General features: G+C 45.8%; 2 protein-coding genes across 5 annotated transcripts in view; both read right to left on the bottom strand.

Moving 5' to 3' along the window:
- Nucleotides 1-3375, bottom strand: part of LOC113973416 (solute carrier family 22 member 13-like) — a 7331-nt gene extending 3956 nt beyond the window's left edge. For all 3 annotated transcript variants that reach the window (XM_027695480.1, XM_027695479.1, XM_027695481.1), the window contains exons 1-5: nucleotides 2961-3375; nucleotides 1834-1937; nucleotides 1341-1495; nucleotides 600-768; nucleotides 136-256 (exon numbers count right to left, since the gene is read on the bottom strand). In XM_027695480.1, the coding sequence (XP_027551281.1) occupies nucleotides 136-256; nucleotides 600-768; nucleotides 1341-1495; nucleotides 1834-1937; nucleotides 2961-3332 (921 nt within the window). In that variant the 5' untranslated portion in view covers nucleotides 3333-3375. The remainder of the gene's footprint in view (nucleotides 1-135; nucleotides 257-599; nucleotides 769-1340; nucleotides 1496-1833; nucleotides 1938-2960) is intronic.
- A 3283-nt stretch (nucleotides 3376-6658) lies between these two features.
- OXSR1 (oxidative stress responsive kinase 1) overlaps nucleotides 6659-21064 on the bottom strand; it is a 90702-nt gene continuing 76296 nt past the window's right edge. Inside the window, exons 12-19 of one of the 2 annotated variants that reach the window (XM_027695477.1) lie at nucleotides 16829-16864; nucleotides 15562-15633; nucleotides 15001-15192; nucleotides 12484-12557; nucleotides 11590-11642; nucleotides 11126-11194; nucleotides 10161-10225; nucleotides 6659-9304 (exon numbers count right to left, since the gene is read on the bottom strand). In XM_027695477.1, coding sequence (XP_027551278.1) covers nucleotides 9230-9304; nucleotides 10161-10225; nucleotides 11126-11194; nucleotides 11590-11642; nucleotides 12484-12557; nucleotides 15001-15192; nucleotides 15562-15633; nucleotides 16829-16864 — 636 coding nt within the window. In that variant the 3' untranslated portion in view covers nucleotides 6659-9229. The remainder of the gene's footprint in view (nucleotides 9305-10160; nucleotides 10226-11125; nucleotides 11195-11589; nucleotides 11643-12483; nucleotides 12558-15000; nucleotides 15193-15561; nucleotides 15634-16828; nucleotides 16865-21064) is intronic. The other variant, XM_027695478.1, reaches the window with a different exon arrangement.

Here is a 21064-nt window from a genome sequence, read left to right as displayed (position 1 = left end):
GTGCATCCCCAACTCATCCCCAGGGGACATGGAAAGATGCTGCTGGGCTGAGCTCAGCTCCAGGGGCCGTGCAAGCCCAAGAGCAGAGGGAAGTCTGTGCAGACAAGCCGCGGTTCCCTGTGCCCGGACAGGTACCTGCTCCAGGAGTCCTGCCGGGAGGCTGCGCTTGTTGGTGGCCGCCGCCTTCTGAAGGAGCTTCTTGGCTTCCTCCATCCTGCCTTTTGTCACCAGCCACCGAGCTGACTCTGGGAGCACCCTGCCGAGGAGGGGAGCTCAGCACAGGCTGCTCTGACCCCCAGACTTCCCCCACAGCCCTCTTCTGTCACCACATCCTGCAAGCAGTGAGCATCCCATGGGAGGGATGGGTCTAAGTGCCCTACATTTGGGCTCCAAAGGCCACGTTTGATGACCTGAAGCAAAGCAGCTGCTGGTCTCACCAGTTCAGTGCCTCAGGGAGATGTGCTGAGCTCTGTAGAAGCTCCTCCAGCATCTGCACTCATGGGAAAGACCCATCCTGGTGCTGAGCTGCTGCTGCCTCCTCACTTCCACCCCTCACACTGCTGTTGTGTCTGCAGGATCTTTGTCCACACCCCACTCACCCAATGAAGAAGAAAAAGACTAATATTAGAGCGGATCCTGCAATCTCCAGCAGCCTCCAGTTGCGAATCCCATAACTCAAACCAGCCAAAATCATCTGTCCAATGGCGAAACAGCAGTGAGAGGAAAGCACTGCCTTAGGCCGGGAGGAGACACCAATCCATTCTGTGGCTGCGAAGAAGATCAAAGGCTCAGAGTCAACAATGTAAATGATTTCCCCTGTAATAAACAGGGTATTTCCCCTGGAGAAGAGCCCCCCCGGAGGTGAGGGTTAGAGACCAGCAGCTGGAGCTCCGGCATCAGTCACACGTGCAAGTCACCAGTGTTTCATGGGATGCATCACCTCTCCATACTGTCAATGTCCTTGTCCTCTGCAGAAGGATGTTAAGCTCAACCATGTCACCTCTTTGATCTCAGAGTCCACAGGATCCCTGACTGGGGCAGAGCTGGAACCCAAACTGATCATGTCCCCGAGCCACTGGGGTCTCTCTCTGCACTGGCCTCCTGAGCTGGGACACCGACCCTTTTCCCTCCTCTGAGACTGGCAGGGGAGAGATGCTCCCTGTGGCTCTCACTCAGGGTTGAGGAGATGCCAAAGTGCCAAAGAAACAGTGCAGAGCACGACCTGTCCTTGCTGCAGTGTTTTTCTAGTCATACATGATGATTTTTATTTCTTCATGGATGTTTCCTGTTGCACCTTGAGGCCACATCCTTCTGCCTCAGGGCAAGGGCGTCCCACTCACCTAAAGCCAGTATTGTCATGGTGATCCCTGACACCGAAGCCCCCACGACACACCTGAAGGCCATGTACACATAGAAATGGGGCACAAAGGCAATTCCCAGACCAAACAAGCCCTGGAGGAAGACAGAGATCAGAATGACTGGCCGGCGGCCGATCCTGCGGAGAAGGAAGGAAGGAAGACAGTCAGTATCTGGAGAGACCCCGTGGAGATGGGGAGGAGCCCAGCAGGTTATGCAAGTGATTTTATCACCCTGGAGGGTGATAAGGCCCACACTACACTCTGGGCTGACAAGTGAAGGACCCTGTGCACACATGCTGTGTCTGCCTCCCTTCCCCTCCCGGTGTGGCCATGTCCTCATGGGACCCGAGGACTTTGGTCGAGGTCCCTATGAGTGAGGAGCACTGACAAAATGCACAGGGTGCAGCATCCAGAGAGGCTCAGACCAGCACTCTGGCTTTGCACAGACCTGGGGTGGGTGGTTGTGTCTCCTCACCTGTCACTCAGCGGCCCAAAGATCATGGATCCCAGGAACAGCCCTGCCATGTAGACGGCCTGGGCAATGTCGTTGAGGTCCTTCCTGTCACACACCAGGTCAAACTGGAGAAAGGACAAACAGAGAGGTGCTTTTGGATCCCTCCCTCCCAGGATATGAATCTCCACCGTATGCACAGGGCACACAAGTCAGAGGTGGGACAAGTCCCCGGTGTACTCAGTGGTGCCCCTCTGCTGAGCACTGGGACATAGAGGAGTCCCCCCCACCTAGTCCAGGCACCCCCTGGGGAACCTCCAGGTTGGCAAATTTTGCTTCAGGTGGGACTGGGGACAGAAGTCCCAGCAGTTTGATTCCTCCCAGGCCACCTGCCCTCCCAGAGGAGAAAGGATGAGTGCAATACTGATTCCTGGGACAAGCAGTTCTGCAACTGCCAGTGACCAGAGGGCATCTATGGAAAGAGTGACACAGGGAGGATCATAGAATCACAGAATGGTTTGGGTTGGAAGGGACCTTAAGGATCATCTAATTCCACCCCCGTGCCATGGGCAGGGACACTTTCCACTAGACCAGGTTGCTCAGAGCCTCATCCAATCTGGCCTTGAGTACTTCTAGGGATGGGACATCCACAGCTTCCCCAGGCAATCTGTGCCAGTGCCTTGCCACACTCACAGGAAAGAATTTCTTCCTAATATCTAATCTAAATCTAGCCTCCTTCATCTTAATTTAGCTTCTTCCTCAGCTACCAGCTTCTATGCTGGGGGTTGGACTAGATGATTTTTAAAGGTCCCTTCCAAGCCAAACCATTCTATGATTTTATGTTAGAAGGTTACCCCCTGTATGCAGAGGGGTAGGGAAACCCAGAAGGTCCCACCAGGAGTGATTAATCTCTGCACTGGCTCTGACACTGACACCTGTATCACAGCCTGCTTTGCCTGCAGCCTCTCCAGGACCACACCTGGGGCTGGGTGGTGGAGCCAATTTCCCCAAAATGCACCTGATGTAAACCTCAGCCCAGCCCAGCTGCACCATGGTCAGGCACCAGCTTTTGGGGAAACTGCAGGACAGGGCGGCTGCTTGGGTGTCCCATCCCTTCCGCGTCCCCATCTCCTCAGAAAGGGATTACAGACCTCGGTCAGCAGGGATGGTGGCTCTGCTGAGGGGTACACCCAGCCACTGCTGCACTTCTGAGTGGCGTTCAGGCCGTGTGCCACGATGGAGTCCAGGTCCCAGTCCACCGGGGAGTACATGGAGCACTGCTCGTACTCCCCGTCCGCATCCCGGGGCAGGGTGAGGTTCAGCTGCTCTTCCTGCGTCAGGTTGGGGCCGACGGCAAGGATCCAGCTGGTGTCACAGTGGTGGGGCACATCCACAACCATAAAAAGCTGGCAGAACTGGTGGAAAGCCACGCTGAGGCAGGGGATCAGGGTGAGCAGCACCAGGCATTTCTGAAACGGCCCAAAATCGCCAATTGCTTTCAAAATTTCCCCGACGCCTGACATTGGTAACTGTGTCTGGAGCAGGACAGTGCTGGGACAGACTTCCCAGAGGGCTGGAATTAATGTTTAAACCTAAGATAAGCTCTGCACTCATAGGCTGTCACCACAAGTACACCATGTAATATATTAATCATCCCTGTGCCACCCACGAACATCCAGGGCTGGCTGGAGCAGAAAGACCCCGTTTCAGGGAACTTGGGCCACCCCTTCCGCCAAGTGGCACTGACAGGGGAACAGACTCTTCTCCACAGTGACTGCAAAGGCTGCATTTGCTGAACCATTCAGAAAAGCGAGGACCAAAGGGACCAAAAGCCCAGAGGAATAAAGGGAGTGATGATAATGCATGGGTAGAGTCACAGACAAAGAAGGGCAGTCAGTTCACTGTGGTCCCAGGTGATGGGAGTTGCCATTTCCTTCATCTTTTGCAGCTTCCCTGTGCAACCACAAGTAAGTCAGGCACGGAAAGTCCACCCTTCCCACCAGTTCTGGGCCACCTCACAGAATGGTCATGGTTATATGCAGGAAGACTTGAAGAAGGAGTACAGGGATTGGAGAAATTTGACACAGGGCAACGCTGCCTGAGGCAGTTTTGGCAAATCTCAGCTCAAATGCCTTAAACTCATAATTGAGAACATGAGGGCAGTGCTGTTCAGGTCATTCCCTGATGTAGGAACAGCATTTGCCTGGGGCCCCTTTGAGATGTCCACAAGGCAAAGCCTCCAGAGGTATCCAAAAGCAATTTGGATGCTTCTTCTGCCCACAAATCCACAGAAAGACCATTGTATAAACAAGATGGAAATCAGACCATGGCTGCCCTGTTGGAGTTGACCAAGACACCCACACAGGTCCAGCCTGGAGGTAGAGCAGCTCCCTGGGGAGCCAGGGGAGAAATGCTGCCCTCAGGATAAGCCCAGCTCAGCAATCACAAGCAGGGAGCACCAAAGGCAGGGATAATCAGGCAGACACTGATCTGGACAACACAAATTGGATCTGTTCAAGTCAATTAGGAAACTCAGGTGGAGGACGAAATCGTGTCCCTGTTCAGCTTGGGCTCTGCTTCATCAGGAGACAGGTCAGGCCAAACTTTGCTAAAAGCAGTCACACATGGCCGGGAGTTCAGGAGCCTTTCCCAGCCCTGGTCCTGCCATCTCCCCTGGCTGTCTCCTGGCTCCGTGCCAGACGGAGTCTGGGGCACAAAGCAGCCTCTTCCACTCTTCTCTGCCACGGTTTAAATGGGAAAACCCAGGAGGGTCAGTCAGATACCAGCTATGGGTCTCACGGATCTGGAGAAGGAGAAGCCAGAGGATTGGCATCAGAGAACTTGAGCTGGGCATCACATTTACGGGAGACTGGAGCACACTGAGGCCCTGGACCAAGAGAAGGAGCAGGAAGTCACTGCTGGGGGCTTCCAACAAGAGGTGAGGAGGCAGCAATAGTTGATTGGAGCTGAGCCACATCTCTGGGCTGGGATCATCTCCTCAGGACCTGACCAGGGCACACGTCCATGACACACCTGTCCCTGGCTTTTCGTAAAAGTCAGGAGGAATTAATCTGCTGCAATTTGAGAAGTTTTTGTGCACCAAAGTCAATGCACAGGAAGAGCAACGCTTCGAGGCACCTCGACCATCAAAACACCACTTACAACAGCACAAAACAATCAGAAATAGTGCTACAAACCTGAGTGACCTGTTCCATTAAGTGAAATTTCAGGAGGTGCACACCATCATGGGGAATTCCATTTGAAAATTCATCATCTAGGAGGAGAGACTTGGAGAAGGTGATCAGAATGCCGTAAGAAGAGCAGGGAAGCCCACAGGCATGGGCAGTATGAGCACTCAGAAAGGGAAGCCTCCAAGGATGAAGGGAACTGGGGTGGACTTGATAACCACAGGAGGACTAAGAAGGCACTGGACTAAGGCAGCATGGAAAGGTTTAAGCAGTGTCCATAAGGGGATTCCCTACAGAGGCTGGAATGGGAGACATAACTGAGATATAAGTCTCTGGGGCTTTCTAAGCAGGGTTTGGCAAAATACTGGGAAGATTTTGGCTTAGGTGTAGAGGATGGGATTCCCTAACCCAGAGCATCCCAGATCATCCCACATCTCAAACCTGCAAGTTACCCAAGGTAAGGTTTTCTGGATCTGTGGGTAAAGAGGAACATCTTAATAGAAACAGAGCCAGAAAGTGGCAAACTAAGCCCAAGAGCCTTAGAAATGAGAGTTAATGGAAGAGGAAGCTTAGGAAGTGCCACCAAGCAAAACCAACACTTCTTTTTTGTTTGTTTGGTTTGGTGGGGGCCTTTTCTTTGGTTTTAAGCAAGAACATGCTCGTTTTTAAGGAGACACAGAGGGGTGCATCCCAGCCAAAAGGCCTGGTGAACATGGCTGGAACTGGACCATCCCTTCACCTCCTAAAAGACACACACCTTGCCCTTGATAGTCCCTGAAGTTTTAGAGAAACTTCTCTGTTCCCACAGTCTGTTCTGTCTCTCCTAATGGAGACACTATGACCTTGCTCCAGCAAAGCCCACTAAGCTCTCAGTAAGTCAGGTCAGCAAAACTCTCAGAATTTGAATGAACAGGGCACCTTGGAAACAGGTTTTATGTATGAGGAAATATATTAGGGAAAAATTTCCAAAAGGACCTCCTGTGAGAAATACTAGGGATTTTTTTTTACTTCTCAGGCAACATTTCCCTTCATTCCTGAAAATTTGTGGAAGGTGGACAAGAAATATTGAAGGAAGTGAAGGAAAGCAAAGGAAGGTACTTCTGGATCACGTCTGCCCCAGAGCCTCAAATTCAGATAGAACAATTATTGTGGAGGTGGAGAGGAGGGAATGCAGTTCATGCTCCAAACGCTTCTCAGGGTGTAAATCATCCCACTTTAACACCAGCCCGTGTAACCCTGAAGTGTTTCTGGACAGGGGCAGCTCATTCCCAGCTGGCACAAGGCATGCAGAGCTTGGAGCAAATCTCTCAGCTGCAGACAAGGCCTCAGGACAACATCTTAAGAGCCTTCCTGGCTCCACTTCTGCATTCAACTCCTGCAGAGCACAGAATCATCCAACAGAGTTGAAATGGACTGTAAACATCATCCAGTTCCAACCTCTGCCATGGGCTGGGACACTTTCCTCTAGACCACATTACCCAGAGCCCCATCCAGCCTGGTCTTGATCTCCCTTTCCCTACCAAGTCTTCCTGGGGGTTGTCAAACCTCCCACCACCCCAAACAGAAATGCCCCAGGGGTTGCAGACACCACTCAGACAAACCCCTTCCCCAGGACACACCATCCAACCCAATGACATATAAACCACACACCAAACACCTGGCAATGGACAATTTGTTCTTTATTGATTAAAAATTAGAGACATGCAGTAAAATACAAAGTCCAAAAAAGGAAAAAAAGCCTGAATATTTTACATCTTTCATTATAATCTACAATACACCAAAGTTGTGAAGAGGATCCGTTTTCATTAACAGAGCATTGTCCTTAAAAGTAGGAACTAACTTAAAATTACCACCTGCTTCCAGGTTCAGATTTGCACAAAAACCAAATTCTTAATGACACTGGAAAACAATTATGAACAGCATTGGCACTTACTGGAACAACATCAGAAAAGACAGTTGTCTAGCACTGTAATAGCCCAAGTAAATACTTTGGATCCCTACCCAAAAGATCTGGAGATCTATAGAGCAAAAACCATCAGTTTCTTCCTTACTTATTTTCTCCATTAAAGAACTACGGAGCCTTGGGTTAGTGTGAGCTCAAGCTCTCTAAGTCCTGGCTTTGGGAAGATGGGGAATAACAATAAATAGATGCTGCATTGTTCCATTTGAGCAGTTTGAGTCCTACCTTCCTCAGCACCAGTACACAAATGAACAAGGAGGTCCCCATGGCATGCAGGCAGAGGGGAAAATAATACTGTACCACAACTACCTTGTCTCTGTATCCTAAAGGTTTCCAGTAAATCCATACTGAGCACAGGGTGACATGAAAATCACGGTGCCAGCCTGCTCTTCCCAAGCCAAGCAGCTCGTCGGGGGATGCTGTGGGGAGTGCTTTGTGTCAGACAACAGGGAATAGTGCCAGAGGTGCCACATGCACTTGGCCAAATCCAGCCACCACCAACTCCCTGGTATCGGGCACTCGTCTCCTGGGCTCTTGAGAGCATCTGCTCAACACGCTGGGATGCTCTTGCTCCCAAATCCTCTTCCTCCTCTCCCTCCCCTTCACACTAACCAGCTGCGGGGCTGCAAAGAGCCCACGGGGACATACCCAATATCCACCCAAGGCTAAAAGCAACAGGGGTGGTACAAAAAGAACATGCACCATTTCCGGAAGCTTCCACAGCTGCTCATAGAGAACAAGATATAAATACAGATTGTTCATCTGAAGACTTGGAAATTAAAATAAGTCCTAATTGAACCTAGTCATTCCGCTCTGTTTCTGCATTGTTTGTGGCTGATGGAAACAAAACACATTTCCATCTGCGTGCTAAATTACAGACTTAACGATTTCTGTGTAGAAAACACTCCAGAGCCAAGAGCAGTTACAAAGGCCAACTGTGAAACAGTAGGAAAAGAAAAAGAAAAAAAAAAAAAGAGTCAACACCATTTATTATTCACATATTGCATTACAAGTGTCTCTTATCAAACTCAGAGCATAATTTATATTATTCATGTAGAAACTCAACTTCAACACCACATAAGAAAGAAAAGCTAAATACGTGTGTGACGGGGTTTCAGTGACATCCTGATCAAACATGGGGGTGAGGAGGTGCCGGCCCAGGCCGTTAGTGCAGCAGGGACACAGCCCGGCGCCCGCTTGCCCAGTACAACCACTCTGCTGGCGATTCTTTATTGCTGTAAAACACGACAGGGATGGTTCCACGGGTACCAGTTAGCGAAGGACTGGGAAAACACGTCAGGAGGACTCTCTGCGCAGCCAGGCATGGCAGAACTGGGCTTGAGGAACAGTCTGAAGCGCGTGTTTCCCAAACACAGGGTGACACAGATCTCCTCTCCCTCTGACCACGGGTATTGTGTTCACCATCTGAAAGACCAGTAGCAATGCCTCACTGGTCTGCTTCAAGAATAGACTACATCTAAGATGCAGGATGAAAGACGTTTTGAGGAAGGACTGCTTAACGTAAATTAAAAGGTTCAGCCCTCATGCCACGCCTGGCACTCATGTGGAGAGAACCAAAATGGTAAAAAAAAAATAAAATTAAGGCAGTTTACAAAGGGAAGCTGACTTCTAACACCTCAAAAGTCAAGGAACTTCTCAAAAACACAAACACAAGGGAAGGCGGCTCTCCCTCCTGTGGGTTAAGACTCAGCTTGCTTTCTCAGGTGCAAGCATTCAAACCAGCAGTTTTAAAACACACAGCCAAAGAGAAGCAGATTTCTCAGCACTCCAGGTGACCCAAACAACATGTACATTGGTGTTTCAGATAGAAGGAGAAGCAGGTAAAGAACAAAAAAAAAAAATCTGTTCAGTATTAAAACTTGTGCAAAAATAGCAAGTGAAAAAAAATGAAACCACATGTAAGCAAACATTTAGGCAAGATCATCAGAGCAGTGGAACCCCCTGCTTCGTACTCAGTAGTATTTTTCTTTAAAGTAAGGCAATAATAAAATGAACATGCAGGCAATGATGTGTTGGGTCTGCATGTTTGAGATGACAGATACAAAAACATGAGAGTTGTTTACAAAAGGTGTAAACGTCATCGGTAATTTCAGGAAGGTTTGTGATCCTATTAAGGAAAATGTTAAAGCTTCTAGGAAGGGGGCTGTAGTTCAATTCTTTGGCAGTAGTGGTTTTTTTTTTAGGCTAACAGAAGCATTACGAATATGCACATGTGGGTTCTCAGTTGGGAAACATCTCCTGGGACCATTGTTTAGCTGATGCTGAGCTGTGCAAATCCTATAAGTTTGCCATCATCCGGGATATCCGAGCCTTCGACACCAGATGCCTGAAACAAGGAACAGAGATCCAAATAGCAACACACATGCTCCACCCCCCAATGCAAACCACAAGAAGGTGTGTCAGGGTGTGGGGAGGGAGAAGGGACAGCTTTGCACTGTATTCAGCAGCTCACACTGCCCGAAGTTAAAATTGAGTACTTTCATTTTCTTGCCTTTTTTTTTTGAAGCTACAAAGGGCTGGGAGTGAAGTTTTGCCAATGTCTGCTCTGACTTGGGCTAGCTGCAATAATTGGGGCAAAACAAGTGAAAACTTCTTACAGAAAGAGCAAAAGATAATGGCACTTACTGCTTCACTCCCAGTAACCTGGTTACACCTTCTCTTTACCACTGTAACTACCTCCGAATTTCATTTCCTCTCAAAGATTCACCTGCAGTTCTCTCAGCTCTCCAAGCCTATCTGCTGTCAGTTTTGCCCCACGCTCCTTTGTTTTCCTTTTTTCTTCTTCATTCCTTCATTTCCTCCTCAGGAACAATGTTATCCGGACCCTCCTCATTCTCCTCCTCCAAGAAAGGAGTCCATGCAATTCTTAGTCCCTGAAATATTTCTCTAAGTGTATACTTCAAGCCCCCAAAACACCCCTTTGTAACATTTTGATGTGCTTATTAGCCAGGATAAGGCAATGCTTGTATTAGCACATCATCTCACACTTCTTTAACCCAGGGGCTGCTCAGAGGATACAAGCAGGGAGCCTGCACTGCCTACAGTCAGGCAATCAATAGGAAGCTTGGGGAAAGAAGGGAGGATTTAGAGTGCATACATCAGATGCCTGCAGTAGACATCTACATGCAATGCCTTCTCCTTGAAAAGGACAACTTGTTCAGTTAGGGAACAGGAATAAATACCAGTTTGAAAGTGACGGATCTGTTTGCTTGGGGCTCTTCCACAATTTTCTGCAAATTAGCTGCAACTGAAATCACACACACACACACATAAAGAGAACGGGCAAATATTAGGACAGGCTAGAGAAAAACATCCCAAACTCATCAGCCCTCTTTGTATTACTTAGCAAACTTTGAATTTTTACAATTATTAAAAAACGTTTAGGTCTCAACCAGACTCTATCTCCTTAAATCTAAAGCTTTAAACTGAAAATGCTGTCATTGTTACTCTGCTACTTTTTCAGAGGTAGTTATTTTTCCCTGGATGTGGTGGGATTAGTAGTAATAAGCTGCCCAGCTACACCTGGAAATCCAGTTAATTTTGCACTACCAGCCTTTGCAGATCCTGCTGCCTGTGCATAAGGAACAGTTTTGCTTGCTGTAGTTGAAATACCCAGGCAGTGCTGTTGTGTTTAAAAGCCTCAACTGCTGCACAGAAGGACAGGTTTGTTTAGCAAACTGTTGTCTGGGGTAATTGTTCACCCCCACATGACTTGTGCTGCTGCCCCAGAGCACGTGCACCTCACACTTCCTTCCCCAGCCCTAATCAAAACCCCAAAGCCTGGCTGATTCCAGCCTCAGACCTCTCTTGTGCAGGACTCGTGAGCAGGACAGGCTTGTGCAGCAATTTGGCAATGCATCTATGTCAGATGATAATGATTTAGCTAATGCATCAATTAGACTTCATTCTGCATTACAAGGAACATTTGCTTCATAATGTTTCCAATTAAATCATATTCTTGTGAACTGGGGGTTGCCTATGTGTACTGGCACAGAACTGTCACCAGAATTGAGAGCAGTTGTGTAGAGACACTGGAGTACAGAATCAAGGCCACAGCAAACTCTCCTAGCACCCACTGATCAGGTCATTTTAAACATGCAAAAAATGACTGAAATGGTTAGGAGTAGAAAAAATAATATGTAATTACCTATTACCAGATCTCTGCCATCAACAAGCCCTGCTGAAATGAGCTCCTGGGACACGCCGTCCGCAGTATCTGTTGGGGAGAAACCCAAGAGCTGTCACCACAGAGCAGAGACTGTCCAGCTGATGGAGGCATCACACACAGACCTAAAGGAGCTTGTACAAACCTGACAGCAAAATGTTCTTTACAGAAGACAGATAATAGGGTGCACACCAGGTGCAGTCAGACAGCTCTGAGCTAAGCTGTGAATTCACTGGAATTCATCGAAGGGCTGCACTTTGGCCATATCCATGAACAGTTTTTACAGGAAGGGTCTTCTCAGCAGCAGAGCTCCAAGCTCAGCCACAAGGAGCCCTTTAGGAAGGCACCATGGACAGACACTCACACAGGGGTTCCATACTCACAGCTGCACAACACCAAACACAAAACTTCCCCTTCACACACACTGCAATTTCCCACCAGCTCACCTCTCCCTGGGGTGAATTCAAATCGAATATCATTGAGTTCTTTTTTTGAATTCCTGTGGAAAGAAGAGAATTTTATATAGAGAGGCCATTTTATGATCAATCCCACAAGAAAGTGCTGTCATTGAATAATCAGTCTGTGAAATTAATTCTTTGCATCCTTCCCCCTCAAAGGCAGAAACTAATCGCTTGGGTTTGCATATGGAAGCAACACAGTCTGTCTCCAACCTGACAGAGCCTGATCAAGTCCAGGATAGATGAGTGCCACCTCTCAGGTATAAAGCCTTGTTGTTCCACTGTCTCAGCACTTTATATCCATCAGCAGATCTATCCCTGGAGCACATGCTTCAGAGGAGGGAAGCACCCACTGTCTGCAGATGCACACCCATTGTGGAACTGACTGGGAGGTGATGCCCAGAGGCCCCAGGACAACAGGATGCCTCCAGGGGTGAGAGCCAGGTTCCTCTAATCAGAAATGTCAGTGTGTGAAATGAGTGTAGAAAGATTTTGCCTATTTCTAGGGACATAGACCAGAATCCACTCCTTGAACAGGGTAAAAGCTGAACTGACTGAAATCTGAAGCTGTGCCCAATGATCCAGCACAAGGCCAGAACCCCTGGATCCCCCTAGGGAACCCAGCTAATCCCTCCTTTCCACCCCATTAGAGTTTAGCAATGTTTATACAAATACCAAAACCTCTTCCACACTACAGGTTTTGCCAAACTGAAGTGGCTGTGATAAACTGCTTTTCTGGGTCCTGGTTTCAGAAGAGTGGTTGAAATCCAAGCTGAGACAACATATAACCACCACTCTATCAATTAAGAGGTACAAAAGTCTGCCAGTGTCCCTCTGCACACAGGCTCACTTTGACAGAACAGGCCAGTTTTGTGTCCTTACCTTAACCTTAGTACAAGGCTGATGGGGACTTTCGTGTCTTCCTGTACCGGAGCTGCAGCAGCTGCAGGTGGGGCCTGCAATAGAATTACATCATTTTAAAGCAGATTAACAATTCCTTGCTCTGGTTTTAAAACTAGAGATAACCCTGATCAACTACAGATAGAAATAAAAGTTTAACTCGCTGTTGGAATCACTACAGTGAAAATAAAGACGGACTAATGAAACAAGAGAACTTCACACAAACAGTATCCAAGGAGGGTCTTTGCAATAGTCCTGAAAAGAATAAAAGCTACACAACTTTGAGAAATGACAAAAGGGCAGGAGACTACAGAAGTGCTAATTGTAAAAAGATTGCTTTGCATTAAAACTTAAGGCTTTTGGTTATTCAAGACCTCCTGCATTTTAAACCCTGCCCCAAACATCTGATTTAAAAACCTGATATAATTGTGAAGAGTACCTAGGAAATAGTTTAATTGCCCAATTAGCATAACTCTCAGTTACTTTTTTTTTTTTGTGAAATCAAAGCCTTTAAGAGCACGTAGCAGCAACTTTATAGCTGCCTATTCTCTGAATAATTACATTTGGAATGTGTAATCAAAGCATTTTATATTGGTCAGCAGCAGCAGGAAAGATCCAGGAGTTGCCCATCTTTACAGCACTCATGCCAGTTCCAGTAAAGGACTAATTGTTAATCAACATCCACCAAAAAAGTGAAACAAAACAGAGAAGGGTTGGTCACTCCCAACTGCACAAGTCACCTGCACACACTGAGGCAGGGATTTTACAACTGCAGTAACAAGACAGACACAACACTAGGCTGATAATTTAAGCACAGAAGTCTTGACCAAGTTTTTTTCATCTAGATCACTTGCTTTTTCACGAGAGGAAAAAAAAATAACCCTTTGTTTAAGACAAGTATTTTACTCCACAGTGCTCTTGGGCCAGCTCAGCGCTTCTGATCACAACCTGGTTTTTGTTGAAGCTTTATCAGGTCAGTGAAAACAAACAAGGGTTCATGGAGAAGCCCAGAGCTCTGCAAAACAGTAACCAGCGAGCGACAAGAACCAGAGGAGCCATAAAGAATACTACACTGACACAAAGAGCTGTAAAGAAGAACATATTGACAATAAAGAGGTATAAAAAAAGCATAGTGACACTAAGAGCTATAAAGAAGAACTCACTGACACAAGTTCATGAAGTTTATCTTAGGACAAGCTACCAATAATCAAGCTATTGGGCACCAGTGGGAAGAAGGAAGATACACTGCTAGTGCAAACCAAAACACTGTCACCAAGGCCACCACTGCTGCTTCATTTTACTAAAAGGAGAGTCCCAGCCTTCACTGCTGTTGGTGTTTCAACTGCTGCATAAAATTCAGGGATTAAACACTGGACTTTTTTCAAGATATCTGAAGGGCTTTAATTTAAGTATTAAAGCTTGGCTACATTATTTAATGTAGCCAAGAATATGTCAGACCACAACTTCACTGTTTTTGTGTAATGACTAATGGATTGTCTTTAATGGGTTTGCAATCAGGGACACAGAATCACAGAGTGGTTTGGGTTAAAAGGGACCTTGAATATCATTTAGTTCCAACCCCCTTGCCATAGGCAGGGACACCTTCCAATAGGCCAGGCTGCTCCAAGCCCAAACCCCATCCAATCAGGTCTTGAACAATTCCAGGGATATGGAGTCCATAACCTCTCTAGGCAACCTGTGCCAGTGCCTCACCACCCTCATAGTAAAGAATTTCTTCCTAACAGATCTGACTGCAATGATATATGACACTTTCTACATTCTTTAAAATAAAGTTAATGAAATACAGGAAGAAGTAAGTCTAAGATTTATTTTTCAGATCAGCACTGTCAAGTCTCTTCTCTTTGGGTCTGCCAAAGGCTGATGGTTCCCCCCCCAACAGTGACAGGCTCTCCCCACAAGAACTGAACAAACAACTCCAACAAATAGGAACATCAGTGTCTTTTATAAAACATGTGCCATCACTCAGGAGCCAAACAAGCTCTGCAGTGCTTTACTTCAGCAAACCACAAGACATGTTCCAAGTGTCTCAGAAATTATTTGGGTTGGTCATTTTTCTCTGACATTTGGAGAATTGAGGTCCTAGTTTCTCCCTCGCTTTTCTCTCCACTTTTACCCACAGGTGCCAGTGGTGTTGAGACACAAAGTCAGAGTCTGTTTGTGCTTCACCTTAAATACCAGGAACAAGCAGCTTCCACTTAAATGAGACTCTTTTTTTCTTACCTTTGACCTTGCCTCAAGCCAGAGTCGACTCCCTGAACAGCATAAAAAGTCACTGCTCACCCACAGAAGAATAATGAAAAACTGCCACACCCACACTGACCATCTTCCTTTTGCAAGCACCAGCTGTCCTTGTGCAGAAACTGCAGCACTAAATCAACTTCAGACAAGAAACTTCCATGGCTTCAGATCATTCTAGCATGTCTGGAACAGAACAGCTAAGTGCACCTGAAAGCTGGTAGGAAAGGTTTCTGCTCTTACCTGGGCTGCTGCTGGGGCTGCTGCTGGAGCTGCTGCTGGGGCTGCTGCTGGGGCTGCTGGAGGAGCCTGACTAGGTGGAGGTACAGCAGTTTGAGGTTGTGCAGGTGCTTGTCCTGCAGCCTGAGGTAGTTGAGTAGGTGCCTGTGCTGGAGCATTGAGTGAAGGACCTGGAGGCTCAGCTGACGGAAAGAGCTGCAAGTAAAAAGGAGTTTTAACGAGAAAAGGAACTCCAGAGTTCTGACTCAAGCACCAGCTTTCCCAGAAATGCTTGTTTGCCACATAGATCACTTAGAGAAGTTCAATGCCAGGGGCATTCCCAGGCCTCCAGGATGCTAACGCTGATCCCAAGCTGGCATTCAAGGGGTTTAATGTGTCCTGACATTTGCAAGTTTTACCCATCTGTAAAGAAGGATAAGAAACCAAGATACCAGCATGAGCGTGGATCTTGGACAAAAATTACACTCTGTGGCAAGGCTGGATGCACACAGATCATATCCCAGGTTGGATGAGAGCACCCTATCCTCCAGTTTCCCTCTTTCTCGGCATCCGAGTCCTACTTACAGTTCCAAGCAGCCATGCTGTCACAGCAGAAAAACCCTGCTTTGACTTGTCTTTCCCTTCAGAGAACAAAACCTAGCAAAGCAGTAAGATAACTATCGACAGCTGATCCATTCAGAAAAGTCAGAGTCAGAGCAATCTGGATATTCAATGAAAAGTGAATTCAGTGTTCTTCATAACACACCAGACAAGGTTTAGGATTGGACTTGATTAAAGTTAGCCTCTTGGGGGAAAAAATAAATTAAAAAAAAATTAAATTGAGGGTGGGGAAAAGAGGTAAATGAAAGTTCAATCTTTTTTACCTCTTGTTATTTAGAATAGAGAAAACGATTTTGGCACTGGAGCCAAAGAACTGTCAGCTTGATGGCACTCCAGTGTGCCCTTCAGCTTACTCTGATGGGTTGTAGGAAATATAAATCACCTCGATTGTTGAAAACTTTGGCTGGAGACCTCCAAATCACAACATATATTAAAGGATGCGTTACAATGGGAAAATTCAACCCAAAGGGATTCTGGTTTTCAGCTTTTTCTTTGAATTTAGAATTTATGTCAAATTACAGTGCCAGAACCATAGTGTTTCTTAAGATCTCCCTCTATAAACATTTCTGGGAAACGAAGGAAGAAGAGGAGAGCCCAACCCAAGATGAATTTCTAGGAGACAGCTCTGTTTATCTTTCCACACAGGTAGGGAAAAGACAGACATAGCACAGTCTCTGGAAGATAAGCAGTCCCTATCACTGAGAGATAAGATATACCAACATTCCTAACGTAAGAAACAGTTCAGAACTGAAGGTAGACTACAAATTGCAACCGAGGCCTTGTTTGCTATCAAATATCACTACAGATTCCTTTCACAGTTCTGAGCAGATTCTGAGTTCTCTGGTTCCAAACTAGGGAATTTGACTACACAAACCAGAAATCTCAAAGTTGTGTTCTGTTGAGTTTGTGTTGGGTTTTTTTAAAAGAGGAAATGGAAACACAGCTGTTTTGCTTTAATTATTCTTGTGACCAATTCACTACCTTAAAATATACAGACTTTTGCCATAGCAAATAAAGTAGACAAGACATACACCAAACTCCAGGAAGAGCTCTTGGCATTACACAGCCAAGAATTCCTTTTATGAGGAGCTCTTCACACAGAGCTCAGCTAGATACACTAGCTTCTACTTCACACAATATTGCTTTCAAAGGCTAATAAAGCATGTTCCTTGAAACAACAGCAATACCTAGGAGTCATCGTTTCAGGAAGCCACTGTCTATTACAACTTACCTCGGAATTCTGTACAGGTTCTTTCACTCTGGGAGACTGAAAAACAGAGAAAAAGCTGTCAGTGCTTCAATGAAAGTGAAACCTATTGACTGGGACTTGTGAGAACCATACTGAACACGAGAAACCTACATAAGTGTTTCGGATTAAATATGTGTATTAGGAAGCACAACAAAAGGAATATCACACAATTTGTTGGGATGTTGTACCACCCAGAAACACAATCAATGTTTCAGAATTTGCAATCGATACTTCCACACCGGCACATGACACCTTAAGCTGCTATCATTGTTACCCATTAGCAAAATCCAGGACTCTGGAAGATCACTCAGATTGGATCAAATTACTTATGCACCAAGATGGCAAAATCCATTTTAAGCTACCCAAGTCTGGCAGAAAACGATAAGCCACACAAATCTGCCTGGCAGAATTCTGCTAGAAAACAAATCCTCTTTTTATACTTAGAGAAGCAGTTTGCAGACCAACTTGCTTAAAACATATAACACCTTTGTGGGGTGGGAGGGGGGAATCAGCCTTGGTTATGCTGATTTATAGAAGGAAATCCACGGCCTGCTCTCCCTGCCCTTGGACTCTGCATTATGCTGTAGCTCTTTGTGAGAGAAAGCAGAGAACTGACAGGTGTACTGAGTTCAGCAGTGAAACAAAGAGATCAGTGGAACAAAGGGGAAAGTGCAGTCAGAGTAATGTGACCAACCTTTGCTTATCAGTAAAACAAAGATAACAGCATTACCTGTTTCACGTGAACAGTAAGGAATTGCCAAGTAGGGAAGCTCTGCAATTAAGAGAAGCTTAGGCTTCCAACAGGTCCAATTATTATATGGAGATACGTAGGATGGTTTGGTCCATGCTGGGATTAATAAAATAGGTGTTCCTTTCTCCACACAATGGTCTAACAGACAGGTTGCTATTTGGACAGTAGAAGCTCAGCAGCAGAACACTAAGTCTCATCATGCCACTATCCCGAGCCAGTCTATGCAGTAACCAAAGCCACTACCTTATCAAGTGCAGATCAGAGCAATCTGTAACATATTACTCAGAAGCTTCTCAAGAGAAAAGGTTAAAAAGTCTTATTCTCAGAACACCAAGTTGCGAAAAGCCCTCTGGACAGGAGGAGAAGGAACATTCCCCTCACGATGACTGTGTGCAGGCAGTGTCAGGAAAAAAGTCATGCAGCTGGAAAGGTAAAGCCTGAAATCCATCTCAATGTGCTCAGCCTTCGCTTGACAGTTATCAGGCAAGATGAAAAATGTGGCATTGTTCCCAGAGAAACAGCCATGCTCCACATCTGCAGGCCACAGCTGCTGCGCTTTTCTTTCAGGCACAAAGCTCATATCCAAGAGTACCTGGATGCCTCAAGGAATTACGTAAAAGGAACTTGTCTGAGAGATCACAGTGTGCTAAACACTGTACAGACAAGTAAGGAAACACAGGCCCTGTCCCTCAGCTAACAGCTAACCCAGATAAATGACAACCAGAAGTGTTGAGAGCTGGTTGAACATGAGCCAGTGTGTGCCCAGGTGGCCAAGAAAGCCAATGGCACGTGGCCTGTGCCAGCAATAGTGTGTCCAGCAGGATCAGGGCAGTGGTTGTCCCCCTGTGCTGGGCACTGGTGAGGCTGCACCTTGACTCCTGTGTTCAGTTTTGGGCTTCTCACTAGAAGAAGGACAGTGAGGTGCTGGAGCAGGTCCAAAGAAGGGCGACAGAGCCAGGGAAGGGTCTGGAGCACATGTCCTATGAGAAGCAGCTGAGGGAGCTGGGGGTGTTTAGCCTGGAGAAAAGGAGGGTCAGAAGAGACTTTATTGTTCTCTACAACTGCCTGAAAGGAGGTTGTAGCCAGGTGGGGGTCAGTCTCTTCTCCCAGGTAACAAGAATAACACAAAGGAAATGGCCTCAAATTACACCAAGGGATGTTTAAATTGGGTATTAGGAAATATTTCTTCACTGATAAGGTGGCCAGACATCGGGACAGGCTGCCAAGGGAAGTGGTAGAGTCACTATCCCTGGAAGCATTCAGAAAACATGTAGATGTGGCACTTGGGGACAGAGTTTAGAGGTGAACATGGTGGTTCTGCGTGAACAGTTGGACTTGATAACCCTGGAGGTCTTTTTCAACCTTAACAACTCTACGATTTTATGAAAAACATGGACAGAAAGAAAACAGGACAAACATTAAAAGACATTTACCTAAGGCAGGAATAGGATGACTTGGGGGGTTAGTTCTAACTAATTTTTGCTTGTGTAATCAATGCTGTGAGTAAGCAGTGAAATGTGACCACACAACTCACCAGTGCACAGATTTATTGGGCAAAAGAACGTGAACGATTTAAGAGCCTGGAGAACACAACTGCTTTAATTTGAATTCAAGGTTTTAAATGCAGAGAGGAAGTTCAGTAAGTCTTTATATCCAAAAGGTAATGCTGAGCCAACAAGTCACCATATTTAATGAATTGAAGAGATACTTCTGAGTCTGAGTATAATAAATATTTGTCTGCTTTCAGGTGCAGACCTAGCAAGAGACTTGTAAAATCCATGTTTGTACACATCAAATTCACCCTATTTTTTCTGTAAATTGGAAACAAGTAAAAAATACACTTTTCACTTATGTAGATGCTTTTATGCACGTTAATACTTCAGTATTTTGGCAAGTTAAGTCAGTCTGCAAGGCCTCACTTTAAGGCTGACAGCAATAAAATAGAGGTACAGATGGAATCACAGAATCACAAAATCGTTTGAGTTGGAAAAGACCTTTAAAGATCATCTACTCCACCCCCAGTGCAATGGGCAGGAATAAAAGGTGACACCTAGTTAACACAAGTTATTCTATCCAACAACTTAACTAAAATTGCAGAGGGATTTACAGACAGGAGGAATTTACAACCCTGTGTTTGAAATATGGCTAAAGACACAGGATAAACTCTAGTCCTCAATAGCACCACCATGTTCATGGCAAAAATCAGAAGTTTGTATACAAGTCTTAGAACTGCTTGAAAAGGGATCAGATTCAAGTACCCAGGCAGACATGCAGTGAGGTTAAAGATGCCACAGTGCCCTTCCTGATATCCTGTGACATATGGGTTTCCCAAAGTTCTGTGGTATATATACATGGGGTGCCTTCAGAATGGTAATATATATCTACATTCAGATAACTCAATTAAGACCTCCTACACCAACATCCCCTTAAAGGATTCCTGAACAGGAGACCTACAAGTAAAAAGGCCAAGCACAGCCCAAATTAGAGCAACCAGAACAGACAGCAGCACAAGGAAATATGCCAAAGCATCAAGAAAACACTGGCTTGTAAAGGAGCTTGTAAACATGTGTGTTAGTCTGCTTCTTTCTGCCTAAGAGGAATGAAACAAGTACTGTTCAAAACACAGTAAACAGGATTAAGTCATAGTACCCTGAGCTTAGAGACAAGATACAACAAGTTCTATGTAATCTCTGAAAGAGAATTAGGGTCTCTTACAATATTGCCTCCTAAAATTTGATCATATTTAAACCTACAAAAGGAATTTAGAAGAATTCAGCTTATAAAGCACCAAAGCAGTAGCCACTTGGTACCAAGATCTTCCTTGACTGTGTAATATGGAGCTGGACACAGTAAGCTCTTTAAAAAGTCACGATAATTGCTGTCACAAAGAATGGAATTACTATATTAGTAGTGGCTTTTAAAAACCCAAGCATTTCAAAAGTTGCTAAAAAGATGCAAAATCCTGCATTTAATATTTAAGTGCCTATTCAAAACACTAGCAGAAGGAAGACTAATGGAAGAGAAATTAAAAAATTTGGAAAGGAATAAATGCTTCAAACCAATACTGGGGGTTTTTTTCCCTTTCACACTGAAAAGCTTCCTCTAAAAATCCTTCACTGTCTCACTAATTCAATTACAGGATGATTAAAACACAGGGTTTACTTCACGCCACCTGCTGTAGTGAAAAGGGACCTGGCAAACCATTATAGTCAAAACCCACACTGCTGACTGCTGGGGGAAGACAGCCTGAAAACTCATTGCAATCTTTTAGCTGATCATTATGCATTTACTCCTCTGTGCTCCTGGGGATTAGTCTGGGTTTGAGGTGCTTTGTGCATGTGCTGGGAGAGGGGAAAGTGGTGATTTTTTGAGTATTTTCAAGTGCTGGACCAATCACTCCTGTGACTTCAGGGATGCTGTAAGGTTTTCTACCAGGACTAATCGATCTCAGTGTAACTGAGGGCATG

This window comes from Neopelma chrysocephalum, unplaced genomic scaffold, assembly GCF_003984885.1.
Source record: "Neopelma chrysocephalum unplaced genomic scaffold, ASM398488v2 Primary Assembly neopelma1_101, whole genome shotgun sequence".
NCBI lineage: Eukaryota > Metazoa > Chordata > Aves > Passeriformes > Pipridae > Neopelma > Neopelma chrysocephalum.
Note: the sequence above shows the minus strand (reverse complement) of the source record. Positions and strands in the feature narration are given on the sequence as shown.